Source organism: Patiria miniata, unplaced genomic scaffold (assembly GCF_015706575.1).
Source record: "Patiria miniata isolate m_02_andy unplaced genomic scaffold, ASM1570657v1 HiC_scaffold_2, whole genome shotgun sequence".
Taxonomy (NCBI): domain Eukaryota; kingdom Metazoa; phylum Echinodermata; class Asteroidea; order Valvatida; family Asterinidae; genus Patiria; species Patiria miniata.
This window is the reverse complement of record NW_024037058.1, coordinates 2,514,304-2,535,127: the sequence shown is the minus strand read 5'-3', so window position 1 is coordinate 2,535,127 and position 20,824 is coordinate 2,514,304. Positions and strand designations below refer to the sequence as shown.

At 41.8% G+C, this 20,824-nt stretch overlaps 1 protein-coding gene and 1 long non-coding RNA gene across 4 annotated transcripts in view; one reads left to right on the top strand and one right to left on the bottom strand.

Annotated features, from left to right (window-relative positions):
- LOC119726996 (protein unc-119 homolog B-like) overlaps positions 1 to 10,004 on the bottom strand; it is a 39,715-nt gene extending 29,711 nt beyond the window's left edge. For all 3 annotated transcript variants that reach the window (XM_038198857.1, XM_038198858.1, XM_038198859.1), the window contains exon 1: positions 9,637 to 10,004. In XM_038198857.1, the coding sequence (XP_038054785.1) occupies positions 9,637 to 9,826 (190 nt within the window). In that variant the 5' untranslated portion in view covers positions 9,827 to 10,004. The remainder of the gene's footprint in view (positions 1 to 9,636) is intronic.
- Positions 10,005 to 11,727: 1,723 nt separating this feature from the next.
- LOC119727023 lies at positions 11,728 to 20,595 on the top strand. Its single transcript, XR_005270882.1, has 4 exons — positions 11,728 to 12,264; positions 13,296 to 15,658; positions 15,750 to 16,265; positions 20,558 to 20,595. It is a non-coding gene; the product is annotated as an uncharacterized LOC119727023 (long non-coding RNA).
- The last annotated feature ends 229 nt before the right edge of the window (positions 20,596 to 20,824 follow it).

Genomic DNA, 20,824 nt, shown 5'->3' with positions numbered 1-20,824 from the left:
TATTTGAAATTGGCAGAAGATGCGAACTTGCTTTCAACGATGTGAGTGTCTGCCTAGGCAGTACTGTACAAACATATTACAGGTGACGTCATCAAATGTTAGAGCGCCCGCTAGCGGCAGTTTAAAAAACGTCGAAAACGCATTATCACTTGATGTATGTGGCGAAATTTGCGGTAATTGCTTCAAACCTAACATACATGATGAACTTAATGCAGAAAAGACCTGTGCGCAAAAAAAAATGGATGACGTCATCAGACCGGAAGTTATAAAGAAAAGACCTTTAAACCTTAAACAATTGCTAAAAACTCAACCGTGAGAGATATAATCAAGATGTGGCTATATATAGCAGAGTAAATATAGCTCTGGAGGTTTCTGGCGATGACATCACAATGACGTCATCAAGTGTCATATTACAAGCAAATAAATATTTCCATATTTAATCTTTGAAAATCAATATAAAATCAACTGCTACAGATTTGATTTTGTTTTTTATGGCAATCGATGAAATATTGCAGGGTCTTCATTTTTGGTTTTAAGTGCAAAATCACGTGACCCTTCCTTCCGGTCAAAACCGGAAGTGCCTTATTAATTGAAATTGGCAGAAGATGCGAACTTGCTTTCAACGATTCGAGTGTCTGCCTAGGCAGCACTGTACAAACATTTTACAGGTGATGTCATGAAATGTTAGAGCGCCCTCTGGCGGCATGTTGAAAAGTCAAACATGGATTTAAAAATGCATATTTTGAGTTGATGTGTGTGGCAAAGTTTGCGGTAATCCACGGCCCAACACTGTGTGGTTGTTCCTTCAACCTCTAGGGGTTTTTCTGCTTTAAAAGCATTACTGACACTATTTATAGGATAGAAAAAAGTGCTGCACTTGTCAGATGTCTTTTTTTCGTGTAATTTCCAGATTCGTTTGCACACAATTGCGTATCATAAAATAATTACACGCAAAATAGACATGGGCAGCACTTTTTAACTATCATATAAAGAGGGTGATTATGCTTCTAAGGCAAAAAATAATCTACAAACAATGCCTGAATGTGAAAATCCAAATTTGACAAAGTTCTACATGTTCGGGTACATGTTCCAAGTGTGGGCTTTATTTACGGAAGATAGTCCAGTAAATTGGCCACATTTATGGGGCTAATGTCCACCCATCCCATGTGCCAATGAATGGGATAGCACCATGATTTTGGCAATTGTGTAGTGTAGGGCCCCTGTTTTGTTTCGATCAAATTAGAATCAACAATTTTTATTTGACATTGTCAACCTAAGCAGACTTCTCTCAATGTAATGACACCTTTTTGGTACTTTTGAACAGTTTCTTGGGGTAGAAATTATGCCATTTACGGGCCGGTTGGTGCCGTGCGACTTGCGTGCTCATGGTACACTCATTTGCACGGTGATCGCCATCTTTATTTTTGTGTTGCGTTTTGTCGTTGTCATTTTACCCCCAAATTTCCCTCAAAATTCAAAACCCTGCCCTTTATCTATGACATGTACCTATATGTTCTTAATGTTGCCAACTAGTTTGGTTGGTAAAATAATTTAAAAGTGGATTTTGTTCCCTTATAAGTTATAGGAACCGGGCCCATAGATACACGATCGCCATGATTTTCCTGAACTAAAATAAGCCAACCCCGTCCAGCAACCCCAGCCCCATTGCAACCTGGGAATGAATACCATACTAGTACGTCAGTTATCTATGCCAGTTAAAACTTCAATGTTCACCTCGCCTTGTGATTTCACCTAAGACGAATCCAGAAAGGAGAGGAAATATGATGACATTTTCGGAAAAATGTGTTTTTAGGGCACACTTTGGAGGCTCACATCAGCTCGGCAGCACACAGTCTTGGCAACAATTTGTGACATTGATTATTGATTTATGCAGTGCGCGGTGTGCATGATGTGACATCACTACCCATACCCAATGATAGTGCAATACGTCATCATGAATAATAAATTTTCACGAATATTTAGTTTATATAAGGCAGTGAATATTTAGCCGGAGACGGCAAACCTTTAGTAAACATTAGCTTGCCGGATGTGCACTGAACATGTGCAGTTACTGTTTTTTTTGGACTTAGACATTTCCGGTGACAAATTTTAGTCTGGCTCCATGCCAACATTATCGTTGTAACTTCGTATTCACAAGATGGGAATCAGACCATTTTACAATTTCGCACTTTATTTCCCTTTAAAAAAAATCCTCCAGAGTCACAAATCTGAAAAAGAAAATGTAATACTCTGCAATAAAATGTTTGAGACATATTAAAATAATAAAAGAAGAATATTCTTATTTTTGGGGATGGGGAAAAAAAATTATAAATGTCGCCAGCGGGGATCGAACCCGGGTCTTCCCGCTCATGAGATCCATTGCTTATCCACTAGACAACAGGTGCTACACAACTGTGGTAATTTAATATATCTTATAATTCAGCCCTATCTTAGAGAGTACAGCGCCCTCTGTTGATAGGGAATGGATTGCCGCCGGCAAACCTTTAGTAAACATAAGCTTGCCGGGATTACCGCCGGCAATATATCCACTATCTTTATATAACCTTATTCTTCCCTGACTGGCAACGATCGTTTGACTAGTGTAGCGGGTAAGGCTGGTGTGATTAAATAAGAAGATTGCAGGTTTGAATCCTGGCAGGTAAAGGTGGAGGAATAAGAAGATTGAAAGAGGTAGAGAGTGAGAGTCGAGGAGGGAAAATAGAAGAAAGAATGGCGATCATGAAGTGTAGGGCCCCTGTTTTGTTTTGATCAAATTAGAGTCAAAAATGTTTTTATTGCTCAAAAATCACCTTTACAATCAAAAGCAGACTTTTCTTAATTCTAATGACACCCGTTTTGCAATTCTGAACAGATTCTTGGGGTAGAAATCACGATTTTCCTGCGCGGTTTGTGCCTTGCTATTCAGCGCGCTGTGCGTGCTCATGGTATATTGCGCGGTGATCGCCATCGTTATTTTCGGGTCGCGTGTTGTCGCCGCGCTGTCATCGTCATTTTACCCCCAAATTTCTCTCAAAAAATCAAAACCCTGCCCTCTTTCTATGACATAGGCCCTACCTATTAATTGAGAATGTCGCTGTTTCGCCCCAACTATCGTATCGGTCCCAACTATAGTGCGGCAGTTATAGTTAGGACTGGAGTTGGGCCTGACGCTCGATACAGGGTGTTAATCAAAGATCCTATAGCACCGCGTCCGCAGCGCTGGCACCATGTATTCGTCGTGCATGCATGCAGGGCCGGCCACGTGGTACACTGCCTAGTTGGATGAGTTGTCCGGCCAGCTGGCTTTTAAAGTCCAACAACATTTTTTTCTGCAAAATTCAAAGATTGGCAATGGTCCCAAGTAAAGTCAGACGTGTATATATCAGAGCTGTAGAAATGTTACGGTAGCGGTACAGCAAGTGAACTATAGTTAGGATTGCAAAATTCAAAGATTGGCATGGCCCAACTATAGGGCCCTACCCATAGCTAATTTCAATGGTCCCAAGTAAAGTCGGACATGTATCAGAGCTGTAGGGAATGTTTTATAGTCGTACAGCAGCGTAAACTATAATTGGGACCGCAAAATAAAAAGATAAGACTGGCTTAAAGGTAGAGTCCATCATTTGTAATTTGTGCATTTTGTTCGTTTGAAGCAACAAAAGAGTTCAAAATCTAATGAAGGATACTGAGCAACTAACCTGATGAAGTTTCAGCTAAGCTTCAGCTGTACATTCCGAGAAAAACAGCATTCTAAGATCTCAATTTCAAATCAAAAGTTGCTGAATCATGTTTTGAATTGCAACTATACGCGACGTCGCGCACTGATCCGACGAATTATAACAACCGCGCGCGCGTGTGCGTCGTTCGAATACTTGTGCGCGCTGCGCTGAATAACAAAACGAACTACTAATTTAAATTTTCCTACGGTGCTTCTTAAGAATCACCGTTGGAAATGCCTTCTTTCGTTGATTACTTCAAAATGAAAGCTTCCCAGAAAGAGTAATTTCACAGGGAGTTTAGTCTCCTTACTATCTTTCAACCAAGTTAGTTTTTCAACAATAATTACGCCAGTTACTTTTCGGATGGCTGCAAATGATGGACTCTACCTTTAACTATAGATGGGCCCCACCCATAGCTAATTTCATTGGTCCCAAGTAAAGTCGGACATGTATCAGAGCTGTAGGGAATGTTTTATAAATTATAGTCGTACAGCAACGTAAACTATAATTGGGACCGCAAAATAAAAAGATTGCCATGGCCCAACTATAGATGGGCCCCACCAGTAGCTAATTTCATTAGTTCCAAGTAAAGTCAGACGTGTATCACAGCTGTAGGGAATGTTTTACAGTATTACATCAATGTAAACTATAGTTGGGATACGGATCGCTTTTTTAACATTTGGACATGGTAGGGCGATCGCCCGACATGTCCATATGCTCGGACTAACATCCATCGGGCATTTGCTTGTTGTCGCAGCGCTGCACGCAGCTAGTAGCTGGACCCCTTGACTCCAAACTATAGTTGGGCCAGCCCAACTGTGGAACTACAGTTGGGACCGTCCTAACCGAAACAGGACAACTCGTACGCGAACTAACTCGTACGCGAAACAAGTCGTTCGCGGATTGGTCAACTCGTACGCGAGACAACTCGTCTCGAAAAAAAGTTTCAATGATAAATTTTTTTAAAAACATGATCCATTTTGCGACTGATGTGTAGTGGAGTGCCGCAGCATGCACTTCCAACCACGCAGCTAGTGTGGAGAATTGTCAAGACATACAACGATTTGATTTACACATAGCACGGGGCCACTACAGCAGTGTATTGTTGGAAGTCTACAAATGCAGCGGACATTATACGATTTAAATTCTCACTACGTGGTATTATCTTGTCGTATAGCGTACGGTGTTAGCAAGGATCACACCGGACAGTGTGCGAGTGGTCCGGGAAAACAAATCATAACTTTTTTGTTATGATGAGCAAAACAAGCTGATTTAAAGATGAACTAATTGGGACCACTCAGTATTAAACACAAAATAATCCCCTTAACTTAAGGAAAAAAGAATGTGCCGGACAACTGACCGACCCTAATTTCCTACACGCCCGAACCTACGGTTTCAGTAAAATCCCTTTGTGCTACGGCTGCTAGTCTATACTCACGCGTACAAGTTGGCTCGCGTACGAGTTGGTCCGCGTACGAGTTATCCCGTGTACGAGTTGCCCCGTGTACGAGTTGGTCCGCGTACGAGTTGTCCTGCGTACGAGTTGGTCGCGTACGAGTTGGCTCGCATACGAGTTGACCTGTATTCGTCCTAACTATAGTTGGGACCGATACCATACTTGGGGCCAACTAACATCGCCAACTAGTTTGGTAGGGCCTAGGTCCAATAATTTTAAAGTGGATTTTGTTCCCTTATAGGAACCGGGCCCTACACTACACGATCGCCGAAAGAACCATAGTAACTTTTTGGCGTTTGAAAATTGATTAAAAAAAAGTGACGTACTAGTATGGTATTTTTTCTGCAACCTGGCCCAATCCGACTGGGCAAAGCAGGCTTCCCCCAACCCGTACCCCACCACCCGCGGCTAGCTGGACACAGCAACAAAATCCCCGGGCACAGTGAAAATACTTGTCTCAACGGGCGACATGTCATGCTTGTCTCAACGGATAGATGTTTTGTCTTTCCATTTAACGCACATACGGTCAAATGACGGTCGAGGTGTCCCAACGCCACGGTCATAGGCTATAGTAGACCCATGAACGTGGCTTGTAAACTACGCCACGCTGTTGTGTATTTTCGAACCTGGCGAAATTGTCCTTCTGACTCCCTCCGTTACACACACTGGACGTTATTTTGCCCATGTAATAAGTACAGTCAATTGACCGGTTCCGCAATTTGACCGGTTCCGCAATTTTGGAAAACTAGCTCTCGTTTTCAGGAAGACGAAAACGCCAAGGACTTAAACTTTGGTACCGATGGAAAGGTTATTCAATCTACTTTTCAAAAATGGTTTTAGTTTTAGGATACTCACTTACATTTAAAAATAAATCCCCTACGACCGTCACTTGCCGTTAACGAACTGCCGAAATGGAACGCGCACGGAAGCGTGATTTCATGTTTGTCGGCATGCTACACGATTGTTCAGGGGAATTAAATCATGGCGATAGATGCAACTTGTTCGGAAATTATTCATTATTCCACCATACAAATATAAGATTTGAAGTCTTTGAATTTTTTTTTCTATACCCACCAGAGTAACTGCTGGTCGTTTGGCCGGTTCCGCAAACGCATTCATACTGCCTATACAATACACTGGCCATGGTGTGACTGTATTAACCGGTGCTGCTATTGACAAGTATTGATGATGACGGACCCCTAGCGCGGCGCACTTTATTTATTTTGGCATGAATCTTTTTTTTTTACTTACAAAGAAATTGAGAATTTCTATTAATCCTTGTTTAAAATGTCAAATTTGATGATCATTTCTGGGTGTTCAGTGCAAAATTGAAAACAAAATTGAAAAAAAATGATTTTGTAATGTTTCTGTCCAGCTTCCGGATAGCACTGTAGGTTTTGGATAAAAAAAATTCGGACTTCAAAATTTAAAATACAAAAATCTTTCTTAGTGAGCAAAATTCCCACTAAACGTTTTTCCTTTGCTCTAAAAAAAATCACCCCATACTTGATGTTGAAGCGGTTGTGCCTCAGGGGTTTGGATTCATTTTAGAGTTACAACTCTCCACATCCAGGGTGCATGAGTCAGCCCAGGCTAGGAGGTGAGGTTTGTGGGGAACAATTAAAAATAGTGCATAATAATATGGAAAATAAAACGCAGGTGTGTTTCCAACCCAAAGGACATTTCCAGTAATTTAGTAAATGTAAAATTATCCTTTTTCGGTGGGTTCTAACCTTACTCTTTACCCTTTTAAACAAAAAGAAAAATAGGTACACTAATATTTCATAATGAAGACCAGTCTCTCGTCAGTACAGAGACACAAATTTTGATTGTTTTCTTGGAGCACAAAATTTGTCAAATACTATAAACCATTTCTCAATTTTTGTTTCAACTTGGTCATAAACTAAATGATTTATATAAAATTTCTGTTTCATACAGACAATGCCAAAGACAAAGAAGAAGATTACACCAGCCTCCTGATAGGCCATAAGAGGCCATCGGCACATCTTTTTCAGTTTTACCTGTGAAGGTCAAGAAGAAGTTGAATATTATATAGTGAAAGTACATGTAGCTGTGTGTCTTCATCACCATTCCTTTGCTTTAATTTATTTATGTGACAAGTTCTTTTTTTGTATAGTGCTAGCTTCTGGAGTGCTTAAATTATTTGTGTATAACAATTAAACAGACATGCAGGTGTCATAAAGGCAATAAATTTAAAGGCGTTACATACATTTTTATTAACCAGTACATGTGAAAGAGAAGTGAGGTGTTTGAAAAACTATGCTACTTTGCATGAAAAACCCACAGAACATGTCTATTTCTGTGATTCACCACCATTTATTTATATGACAGGTATATTTTTGGATTTAAAAGGGGTAGCTTTTTGAGTGCTTTAGTTTTGTATTACATTTACATTTTACACATGCAGGTATCACATGTCAATATATTGAAAGGGTTATCAGGATGTACGTGATGAATGTGTTGACATTTTCTTTTAAGAGCATCACCGAACGGTAGATGAGGTTTGCTAATACATTTGCCCAAGCATGATACACGTACAGAGTTAATATGTGCAACAACGTATTTATGAGGAGTAACTGAACCCTCTCTTTAACTTTCCAACGACATTATAATTAGAAATTGCCATTGCTATGAAACAGCCATAGGACTTATGACATTTTTAACAATTTGTTTTAATTTGTTTGTGATATTTAATTTGAATGTGAAACAATATGTATGTGGCCTGTATGTATCTGGCCTGCTGAGGCCTGTTCCCCCCCCCCCCCCTCCCGGCCCCCAGGTTCCCCCTACTGGATGTTGGTGCACACAAAATTAAGCATATTGTGTTTTTACCCTGAACAAATTGAAACACTCCCCCCCCCCCCTACAAAAAAAAAGTAAAATGAAAAATTCATAAATAGCTGGTCTGTGCTTATGTGAGAAAAAAAAACAACCAACTGGAGCAATTCGGTACAAGGTTTGTGTCTGGTTCTATCCAAAGTCAGAGTGTGTCTAAATAAGAATAAGACAACAACAAAAAAGACAAATATTAGTGATTGCAAGATGATTGACAGAATGCACAAAAAGCAAGAAAGTCATTTCATTGGATTATTATTATTATTATTATTATTATTATTAATCATTTCTGGTAATGAAACCAAGGATTCCTCAAAAGCGCCCCAGGCACTGTAGCTCGCAAGCCTGAAAGAAACCTGTGGAGAGAAGACAATGAGAAGAAGTTACAGATTGAAGCAAGTCAAATAATTATAACGTAAAAAAAGATCCAACGAACCATAACAACTTCATGGAGTTACATTTTGTAAATTTGCACGCATTATAATTTGCATTGGCTCATGCACAGGGAAATATAATCCACATCTTTTCTTGGCTGGTTTGGGGGCAAAAATGATCTAGATTTGGCCAGTAAACAAGGAATATTTTCAGTCCAGTCTCACAGAGGGCGCCGTTTGCGAAACCGGAAAACGTTTGCGGAACCGGTCAAAGCACCGACCTCTACAAAATGTCCTGGCAAATTTCTCTTTCAAACGATTGCAGAAAACTATTTATATCATGAAGTAGGTGAGTAATTTGCGCATATTTATAGATAGGTAGCTTCCTGTGAAAGCGCGTTTTTTCGCCACAAGACGCTTCAGACGATTTGCGATTGCGGAACCGGTCAAACGACTGTACTCACATATGAAGCTGTCTTGAAATCTGTTTGTACGTCAAAACGAATTTGACGAAATTTGAGGAAAATTCAGGCCCCGGTTCATGAAGTCCTGCTAGCTGCCATTTTCTCCCAACTGACGCATGCGCATTGCGTTTTATTGTACCGTCCTGTTTCGTATGATTCGACGGCTGTTTACTGTCGCAGCTAAAAGAGACATCGTTTTAGACAAGTTTCAAGTCCTTTCCTCTCTCACTGCACCGCACGCGGGCGCACACGTACACGAGGTGAGCCGAGCAGCCAATCGTCTGCGGTTTTTTTTTTCAGGTTGCGACATGAAACAGCCGTCAATCTGTCCAAGCGACAGGAAGCAGACGGGTAGCTCAGAGGGCTCCGATAATTTTGCACGCAAATGACCCGGGTACTCGTCCGGGGTCATTTGTCAGGGTCACTTGTCAGGCATGTCAGGTTAAAATCTAATTTCTACACGTTCATAATGGCTCTTTATTGATGGCAAATTTCGTCGAAATTACACAGCTTGAACAATCGGACGGGCACATTTAGATTTCTAGGTGAGTACTCAACATCCATACGGAATTATGTATGGCGGATCGATTTCGCTAGGTTCAAAAATACACAACAGCGTGGCGTTGTACAACGCCACGTTCACGAGTCTAAGACTAAGGCTATAGCGGTCGAGTTGTCTGACTTCCGATCTAGCATGTCTAGGTTAGGGCCCAGTAGGGGTAGCGTTTGGATACTTCATTCTTTCCAAATGTTTCAAAAAGACTCACTTTCTGTACAATTAGTAAGCTTTAGTACATCATCTGGTGTGACAGCATCCTTCTGCAGTAGTTCTTCTTCCGTTATCTCTGCACTGCCGCTAGTCGCCTTCTTCGCTTTCGCTTGTCGGTGCAGGAACCCCCCACCTTTCTTTTTCCCTGCACTCCCACCACTTGCTGGTGGCACATCTGGAGTACTCATGATATAAGATTCAGCTGTAACCACTACTATCAAACTAATGTCCTTCTTTGATTGTGTTGGAATTCAAAATGCCGGCAATATTTCGTTTAAACACTCCAGATAAGACACAAGAAACACAAGCACCACGTACGCCGTACCCCCGTCGTTCGTACGTGTGTACGGTTGATGCACGTACGTACGTATATTTACGATTTTAGCTGGTTTCCGTTCGCTTAAAAAGCGAGAAACGAGGTACCAGCTACTGGAGTTATTTTTGTAGACCTATATTTCATAAAATCCGGAACGTAAGAAGTATTAGCTTCGTCCCTTGTGCGCTTGTGTAAAAGCACAAAAATCTAAATTATCATACGAAAATGAAGATTTACCTTACATTTAAATCTAATCCAGACTCCTAATGCATACCTCACTGTAGTCATTAATTATACTTAATTGGACTGACGAAGAATTTCATTTGTGGGTTTATTTTTGTCTTGGTGTCAATTTATTTCGCAACATCTTCATGCAATAGCGTGTTATCATGGTGACGGTACACTTAATATTATGTGGCCTTTCTTTATGATATTATGACGTGATCAAGAGCGATAGTTGCAATGATCTCTAGCGCCCTTACATTTTTTTACGTTCTCGCCATTGATCTCTAGTATTAGTAAAACAGGATAGGACCACTGATCTCTATATAAAGATTGGATAGCGGATAAAGAGCCGCACAATGAATGAATTTGACGCCATATTGGTGAGACCGGTGAGACCGGCTGGTGATCTACAAAGGACAAGTTGCAGTCTTTATAGCATCATGGTTACTTTTGTAACATCGCGGTTCACTTGATTTATATTTTGACCACCACCACTGATCACGGTTTACAATTTTTTTCAACGTCTTGGTTTACTTTTGTTTAAATGCCACAGTTCATTTTTCGGCGTTTTGGAAATAATAATCACTGCGGAAATGTGTCCTTTTTTAGAACATCATAATACGTGTACGGGAAGCCGTGTACGTGACCAAACTGCGCGTCAACTCTTGATACAGCGCGCGCGCTATATACGCGTAGAATTAACGTTCGTAAAATACGCGGCCATCTCCGTGAGACCGGGGGCGAATTGGTCAATATGCAAAGTCTAATGTGTGACTGGTGTATGAATATCCGCTATACCGCAACCTCGTGCCTCGTGGGTACGATCTTGCTGCGCCATGTTGTTTCCCATCATGCCTTGCGCGATCGTGAGTGAAGGATAGAACGTACGCAGGAACGCGTGCTCGTTCCTTACACTAACCCACTGATCTCTATATAAAGACTGGTAAATTATTTCCCTGACTTATTTTACTCACGTTCTACACATCTATATGTCTATCTAGGTTTGTCTTTAACTGAAGCTTACTTTTTAGCCTGTCGGTCTGTGTTTATTCCTCCATGGTGCCGGTGTTTGACGTGAATATCCGGCCGGCAATGGTCTGCCGTGTATACCGTACCGCGCATCTCACATCACTCGTACTCGCACTATGCAAATACACGCGGAACATAGCGGCGGCCATCTTTGTGAGACCGGGGCGAATTGGTCAATGTGCGAATTCTACTGTGAGACTGGTATATAGCTATTAGCTAATCCAGTCTTTATATAGAGATCAGTGCACTACTAACCCCTGGCTGTGATGATGACGTAAATCACGCTGAATGGCTATTCACAGTAAATCACAGCGTACTGCGCGCGCATTTCGAAGACTGCACGCTGGGCGCGCCCATAATGCGCTCGCGTGCAGCTTTGCACGTAACGTCACGTACGAAAAAAAAAATTATGATTCAAAAGTCGCGGTTGGACGAAGTCTTCATTGCAATACGACTAACGTCCAGGGCAAGAATTCTCTACATGAAACCATCCAACATTTTTACCAGAGTTTTGTTATGTTTTACCTCGTTATAGAAGCTTATTTCACGCCTACATACTCTATGTATCCTTATCTATTAGGCCGCTGGGTTCAAGAATTCCATATGCGATGCTGACTGACGTTAATCAGGAAAATAAACTCCAAAGCAACGTTGAACTTGTACCTTTGTGTAGACTCGTTTCATCAATTTCTCAGCGAGTCGTATGCGCTGTAGCGCCCTCCGTGCTCTGCGTCCGTGCAGCGTGAACGCGCAGTGCGCACGCGCGATTTGCTTAGTAACTGCGCCCTCAGACGCATGCGCACTAACTTTTTTAGTCCGCTGCGTGAATAATTGACAAGAAAAGTTTCAACCAGACTGAGTCGCATTGATCTCCTTACGGTATGGACGACGTAATCGATGTTGTTCTGAAGACATGGCGTATCTTACTCTTTGAAATTAGAACAGATGCGAGCGATCGAGTCTGTGGTGAAGAAATCCAAAAACGTTTTTGGATTGCTACCGACAGGTTTTGGCAAAAACGATTGTTATGGATGGCTCTCACCAATAATGGACAAAGTGAGTCTTCGATAATGTTGTGATAGTAGGCCAGACTTTAAGTTTTCTTTAATGGATGAGATGAGCTGGAACTACATAAATTTTGTACATACATCGAAATAAGTTTAACATTTTATTCAGTGGCGTAGCCAGGAATTTTTCAGTGGGGGGGGGGGGGGGGGGGGGGGGGGGGGGAGGGGCTGGAACATTTTCATGGGGAGGCGTCATGTAGATCAATGATATTTTTTTTTAGAAACTCAAAATCTCAGTGGGGGCGACTGGGGGGCGACGAGGTTTCATGGGGGGGGGGGGGGGGGGGTCTGTCCCCCTACGCCCCCCCCCCCCCCCCCCCCCCCCCCCCCTTGGCTACGCCACTGCTTCATAACGCATCTTACTGGTATTAATTTTCTTGTTGTGAGACATATTTATTGATTTTGTTATCTGTTATTTACCAGATTTCTTTTTTATTGATGACTGTATTCTCCAAAGGAGTATTGAATTGAATTGAATTGAATTGAATTGAATTGGTGGGAGCTGAGGTCTATTTATTGGACTTCAGTTCAAAGACATTTGGTGGTTCTGTCCTATTTAGCCTCGAATTTTAACTGCTTGGCTGTGGAATACTAAGCACATGCGTCATCAGGGGTTGTTGATTCAGCAATATATGGACACAATAATGAATAGAAAATTAGCTATACACCAGCCAGGAAAATAACAGAAGAGTCAGGGTGTAAGGAAACTTTAAAAAAAAAAAAAAAAAACTAAAAAAAAAAAACACACAACAATCGCGCGACAATTTGTGGACAATGTTTTTCCCGGTCTAGTTCGGGAAGAGTTCAGGCGAATTTTTATTTTTCGGGAGCTAGTGTCTGTAGGCTACTGCATTGATTTTGTTCTGTCCAAGTAAAGTTTGAGGGGAAAATCGCGAACGTCAAATAGGCCCAGTAACTATCCAATCCATTAGCCGTGGAAATTTTATTCCAGATCTTTAATTCGGGTAAGCCGCATGTTTCGTCCAATTCGTAACGAGTGCTCACACATCAATTCCTCAGATCAAACCAGGGGTAAAGCACATCACATTGGTGATATCCCCCCTTCGTTCACTAATGATGGACCAAGTGAGCAGGTGGTCTGCCGTGGGAGTCAAATGTGCGGCCATTTTGCAGGCTAAAGAAATGGACAATGCTACTAGATGGTAAGTTTGGTGTCGTAATTTGAATTATTACTTTAAAGGGATTATGTAACTTGGCTGGATCAATACTGTGACGGCCTGCAGTCGTCCCTGTTTATGATGTCATTATTTATAAATAGTCTTGGCATCAAGCGCCATGGAGAGTTCCTACTGCGCATGTATTTTTGTGCGAGTCACGCCCATTTTCCACAGGTGAGAATGAGTGCGCCCTCTCGTTACCACGCTCCAGTGACCACGCTCCACGAAACTTTCAGCCAATTAGGGATAAGGGAAGGGCAGAACAATCCAATCACAATTAAGACGGCGGGGTTTAGGACAATTTATTGAAAGCATCCTTAATTGTAAGTGAGATATAAAGTATGTGTTGAGTTAAATAAAGGAGGAGAACTAATTAAGAGCTGAAACCATACAGACGTGTGCCTCTCTCTTGCTGTGTGTCGTAGGTTATTCAAATACATGCAGTGTAAGTGATAGTTTCTAGTCGCACTATCAAGCAGGGAGATTGGAATCGGCACTGTCGCCACGCTACCTAATAACAGACCGGTGCCGATTCCAACTTGATAAGACTACAAATACCCGCTAATGAGAAACCGCTCGGATAACAGCAAAGGTCCATTACAATACGTTCAGCATTTCGGTATGATTGACTTTATAGCATATCCTGGCCAATTTGAACACGCGGCCGATTTCAATTCATTTTAAAGCACATCAGTACAGAACATCAAAAATTGTTGTTTAGTTTCGTTATTTGAGTAGTCTATCGATGGATCAAATAAGATCATTCAAATAGTCGTTCGATCGTTCAAATTCGTCGAAATCCTCATGCATTACATAGAGGTTGATCGAAAGTGTAGAATAATCCATTGGCAAACATTTTTTTCGTATGGATTACCTGTATTCAAATTCGTGGACGTACGTGCCCATATAAATAAAAACATATTTGTTTACGAAAAGACACACAAACGGAAAAAGACACGGCAAAAATCTAACACGGGGACAAAACAAGATTATTCATAATTTTCCCCGTCAAATTGGCCAGCCGGGAAAACCCATCGCTCGGAACATTTTAATAACTGTGCCCTGGGGTGTGTAGAACATTGTCGGTTTTTAAAGTGTGACTAATGTACAAACGGCGGATAATTTTGAACTCGTCTATCAAACTGCCTTTGAGCCAGGGACTGCAACCTGTATTTGATATTTTAATAACAACCATAAGTGTTCACGTTTCTGTTAGTGTTTTTATCGTTGTTAGGAATCAATCAGCAAAGGAGAATATCAGTTGGTATTTGCATCTCCAGAAGCAGTACTGCGACAGCCATGCATGGTGGTTGGCAATCAAGAGATGGCGTGATCGAATCACTGCTTTAGTCATAGACGAAGCCCACTGCATGACCAAATGGTAAAATCGGGGGTGTCAGGTCTTCTATTGAAGCATCAATGATGATACTGTCGATTGCACTGTGAAATTTACGTGGTTTTATTTCATCCTTTTGCGTTCCTGCAACTTCCCATTTTTTTGTTAATTGACACAAGTTTACCTTTTTATTTCGCACAAATTTTTACTGCACTGCAACACTCAACTTGAAACTTCTCAAGTGCCCATGCATCATGCCGATACACCACTTTCAGAGTCCTCACCATAGGGCCCAATCACAACTTCAGCTTGATTGATGGCGATCTTGTTTCCCCTTTTTGTCTATCGAAATGAGCTTTCCTCATCTTAAATTTGAAACTGTCCTTATTTCTTTCCGCAGGGGTTCATTTCGTGAGGAGTACCTCAATATTTATCGGCTTCGGTCAATTCTCTCCAGCCAGCCTGTCGTCTGCCTTACGGCAACGGCAACACAGACGATAATGGAGGAGATCATCCATTATGTTGCAGCTTGAGGTGTCTACATTTGACATCATAGCAGTGCTTCCGGACAGGCAAGATTGCAATGAGAGTTTCCTGGATGCATAAAAAAGAGTTTAACTCATTTTTATTTCTAGTCCTTGACGAAAGAAAAAAAAACTTTAACCGGCAGGCATTTAAAGCACAAAGCGTATCATTATTACAACATTGCCTTAAATTAACTTTTATTTCATTCATTAATGTGCTTTCAGACCCAATATAAAGTTGGAGATGTTCAACGTGGATAATGCCAATGTTGAATAACATTTGGCCTGGTATTGTGCTCTGCTAAAGAGGGGAAAGGACGCACCAAAGGCGATAATTTACGCAAGGTAAATTATTTTCTATCACATTTTTTTTATTGCATTATGCGGGTGTCTTTCAAAAACAATGTCAACTACTCTTTGTTTTGTTTCTTTGCAGACAAGTGAACGAAGTCTCCCGCATTTATGCGTGGCTGATGACGAGTCTGGGGGAGATGGCTTGGGTGGACCCTGTACACAGTGTCCATAATAGAATAATTGACATGTACCATGGTAGCACTGACGACGAAGGCCAAAGGTGTGTTACATCATCATTTTGCCAAAAGACATCTCCACTCCGATGCGTTGTGGCTACCATGGCTTTTGGTTTGGGCATCCAAGCAGATGATGTGGAGTTTGTGATCCATTGGGGACCGGCAAAAGATGTTCTCAGTTATTGACAAGAAGTTGGCAGGTGCGCGAGAGATGGGAGGCAAGGGTTTGGAAAGCTGTACATATTCCCGCGGTCCATTAACAAGCGGTATACTGACAGTACCATGATACAGCTATGCAGCACAGTCAAAGGAGGCAACTGCATGAGACAAGCGGTGCTCGAGCATCTGAAGATAACCGGCATGAATGAGCGTGTCAAGGTGATCGGCTCCCACTGTTGCACTGTTTGCACGGAAGAGTAGAGGTGAGTAGGAATTTATGATTCTATGACCTGAAACAAAAATGAATATGTTAAAAGGATTCTTATGTTTCATAATAAATCTGAATGCTATACTTTTAAGTCTTTACGGTCTTTTGAGAGGTGGGGTTCTTTTTGTAAGTCAAAAAAGTTATCCGTGAAAGTATGATGAATTTCTCTTCTCAAGGCAAACCATTTTGCAGAACATTATCACGAGCACAGTTGATTTCTTTGTCTTGTAAACGTACCAATTTCCACCTGTCCATCTCCTGGGACGTCATGAGGAGCCTTTGCCCGAGACAATCGGGTGCTTTGATGCTGGTATTGTATGTGAAGTCTTCGAATCCACGATGCTGCCGACCAGGGTGGTAATCAAAGAGTGCATCTTTCTTAAATTCACTCACAAAATCCAGCACATCTTTGTTGGCGGTTTTCTTGGAGGAATTCTTGCTGGAAAGAAGATCACCCAGTCCGCCCTCTGTTAATAGTCGGTCGATCTGTTTTCCAAAGGCTCCGCTCATTCGCGAACAACGCTTTACCTGTTGTTGTGTGTATTTCCTCCGGGATCTCAGCAGCATATCTTGTAATAAAAAAAATAACAAATATTAGGTTGAACTTGACGAAAGAAATTACTTGAGCGGGGTTCGAACCTGTGACCTCTGGAAGCAAGGGATTGTCATACGTCCAGCCAGACCAGCGTCATTTGAAATGAGCTCGATGGATTTCATTTTAACTGAAATAAAATATTGAACATTCATGAAACTGCTGCAAACTGCTCCAACAAAATGAAAACGTTACGTAGGGAGGAAAGGGAGTCCACCTGGGCTACCTATACGTATATATGGATTATGTCAGCCGCGTTTTTCGGTAAAAAAGACCCTGTATCTATGGTTGTAAAGGCACGAAAGGGGTACGTACATTTAATACAAATCTTGCTAATTAACACAACGTCCAAACGTTGTGTTTGAAAGGATTGATTCTTCAAAATCACAACTTTTAACATTTTAACGATGGCGCCGGCACGTAAAACGGATAAACTGCAGCCCTAATTATAATGTACCGTATTTCAGCACATTTAAACTACACAATTCCAGGGGTTGAGATCACGCAAGGCATGATGGGAAACAACATGGCGCTGCGAGATCGTACCCACGGGGCACGAGGTTGATACACACCGTCCGCTATCCTCCGCCTCGACTTTCTGTACGGCTGTTTGCGGAAGTGTGTGTGGGGTGTACGTACATGCACACAAAGCACATGCAAGGGTCGTTGAGGCTAACAGTATAGTAACCGTTTCATTTGTGACAACCACCGAGGAATCTCCCTGCTGGTTATTGCTGGTAAGATCCTCGCCAGAATCATGCTTAATCGCTTCACAACACACATTGCCAACACTTTTCTACCCGACAGCCAGTGTGGTTTCAGAAAAGGAAGAGGTACAGGCGACATGATCTTTGCAGCCCGGCAGCTACAAGAGAAATGCAGAGAGCAAAATACCGACCTCTACTGTGTCTTCGTCGACTTGACAAAGGCATTCGACACCGTCTGTAGAAAAGGACTCTGGAAACTCCTGTCCAAAATTGGCTGCCCTGAAAAGTATATTGAGATGGTTAAGCAGTTTCATGATGGTATGATGGCGCGAGTAACGGACGATGGGGAGTCTTCAAAACCCTTCCCAGTATCAAATGGAGTTAAACAAAGCTGTGTCCTTGCACCAACGCTCTTCAGTGTCGTGTTTGCTAGCATGCTCCTTGATGCTTTCCGTGACATCAACATAGGCGTGAAGATGAGATTCAGGACTGATGGTTAAACTCTTCAATCTGAGAAGACTTCAAGCAAAAACAAAGGTATTCGATGAATTAGTTCGTGAACTCCTATATGCCGATGACTGTGCTCTCGTCGCCCACACCCAGGAAGACTTACAACTCATCATGGACTGCTTCGCAACAGCTTGCTCACGCTTTGGACTTTCAATCAATCTGAAAAAGACAGAAGTGATGTTTCAACCTGCTCCAAGTAAGCCATATGTTCCACCCGTTATCACCATTGGAGATCACATCCTTCATTCTGTTGACAAGTTTACATACTTGGGCAGCACCCTGTCAAGAGAGGTCCACATAGACCAGGAAATCACAAATCGGATATCCAAAGCCAGCTCAGCTTTCGGAAGATTTCGTGAGCGTCTGTGGAATAGGAGAGGCATAAGCTTGAAAACAAAGCTGCGTGCGTATCAAGCTGCAGTCCTGACTTCCCTGCTGTATGCCTGTGAAACTTGGACAACCTACAGCCGCCACATCAGAAAGCTGAACCACTTCCACCTTTCCTGCATGCGTAAGATCTTGCGCATCAGATGGCAAGACAAGGTCCCAGACACTGAAGTCCTCCAGCGAGCGGAATTGCCCAGTGTAGGTGCTTTGATCATGAGAGCTCAACTTCGCTGGTCAGGTCATGTAGTACGGATGACTGATGATCGACTCCCCAAAAAGATCTTCTACGGTGAACTAACAACAGGCAAAAGATCGGCTGGTGGTCAATTCAAGAGATACAAGGATTGCCTTAAAGCAACCATGAAGCAATGCAACCTCAATGTGAGTAGCTGGGAAGAACATGCCCATGATCGAACGGCATGGAGAAGATTATCACACGAAGGTGCATCAAGCTTCGAAGCCCATCGCATCAGGGAGGCTGAGCTGAAACGACAGCAACGAAAATCTCGTCAGCTAGATGCTTCCCTACGTGTCCACCCCCACCCCCAACCTAGTGTGTCCAGTGTAGAACCGTAGCTTCCTGGCTAGAATTGGACTTATTAGCCATCTGCGAACACACAACACCAACTAGTATGGAGATGTTGGCTGTCATCTTCGAATTTCGAAGGACGAACTATATATATAGTAATGGTGTTGCGGCGCGCGCTGTGTGCGGTAGCGGGAACAAGCTCGTACACAGAAAACACAAAGTGAGTAATTTGACTCAATATCGCAATAATTGAGTCATTTTGTCGGTGTATTGAGACACTTTGAGCCAAAGTGTGTCACTATACGGACAAAATGATTCACTTCTTAGGATAATGAGTCTAATTACTCACTTTGTGTTTTCTATGTATGGGAACAAGCTGATAGCCTTGGTCAAGGCTAACCGTCCGCGCGCATGTTTTTTGAAAAGGGTAAAGAACACAATTTCACATTCTAGTTGTGTACACTTTCGAACGGAGGATTAAAAAATGAAGTTGGGTTTTCTTCGGTTTCTTTGTCATTTTTGAAAGAATAAAAGAAACAGAGATCTAAATTGATCAAAATCGATGAGTATAGTCAAGGTGTGCGCAGCATTTGATTGCTGGAGTGGGGAAGTAAGGAGCGTTGAAGTAAGAATAGGACAATTATTTGCAAGTAGGCCTAAGTTGTTTTTTTAACGAGGCCCATACAACATGGCATGGAGGAATATGAACATGGGAATGACAAAGCAAATTATAATATCGTTAATGTTGTCGCTCTGAGTTTGAGGGGATGGAGGCCTGTGTGGTTGCTAGCGAGATATTCTGTTCAAATTCCATGCGATCTAGGCCTGTCGTGCTGGTCGGCATCATTTTTCTTTTAAAGGGAATATACATCATTTGCTTTTGCTGTAATTTTCAGAAATGGATGGAATTGGGGGATTGGAAATATAAAGCAAATATATAGTTACACTGACTTTTTGGAGGTTTTGGGTTCGAAAATGCTATAAAAACCAAGAAAAACGATCATTTATCTGTAGTCTGGTTCCCTGACTCCATATAAGAAGAAACAGAGCAGTTTACATACATTGGGGAATTGTAAGGTCAGGGAACCAGTCTAGCTGGCTCGTACCCGTTCATAGGTTTGTAATCGATTGCAAACAAGTGCAATAGTCAATTGGGGCCAGTATTTGAAAAAAAGCCAGTTGTTTCCAACGCTGATCGGCCGATCAGCGTTGGAAATTGATACAAAAATACCACTTTTCTTGAAAATGACAGTATACCAGGTGCCATAATTTTACAGGATGCTTTAGACTGTCATTTACCAACGTCCTATTAAGGTATTTCGCAAAAACGTGGTAGTTTTATTTTTCGATGTTTGCAAATGTTGTATATTCCCTTTAAAGACATATAGGCTAGGCCTAAACGTGCATGACTGACCCAGCAATGGCAATGAACAAAAGTTGACTTGTTTAAAATAGTTTATTCGAATAACTTTTATAACTTTTATATACAAAATCTGATTGAATTATGTGTCTGCCTTGGCTTAACGCCTACCGAAATGTTTCTATTTTTTTTCTTTATAAAGAGAAACCGAGGAGATGGTTTATGCTAACTTACTGCACAACCGGCCGATTGACCTTCATATCAAACAAAGATCTTCAGCAAAGCCATAGCAAAAACCACCAGCTGCAGAACGATATCCAAGCGGACGAAAATGGAGAACTTCACGGAGGGATGGAATCGACTGTATCATCCACTGAATGGAACATGCGATGTGATAGGCATCTGAGAGTTTGACTTAATGTGGAACTGTTAATATTGATTGATTTTGTTTTTGGAAAGAAGCTGTGGA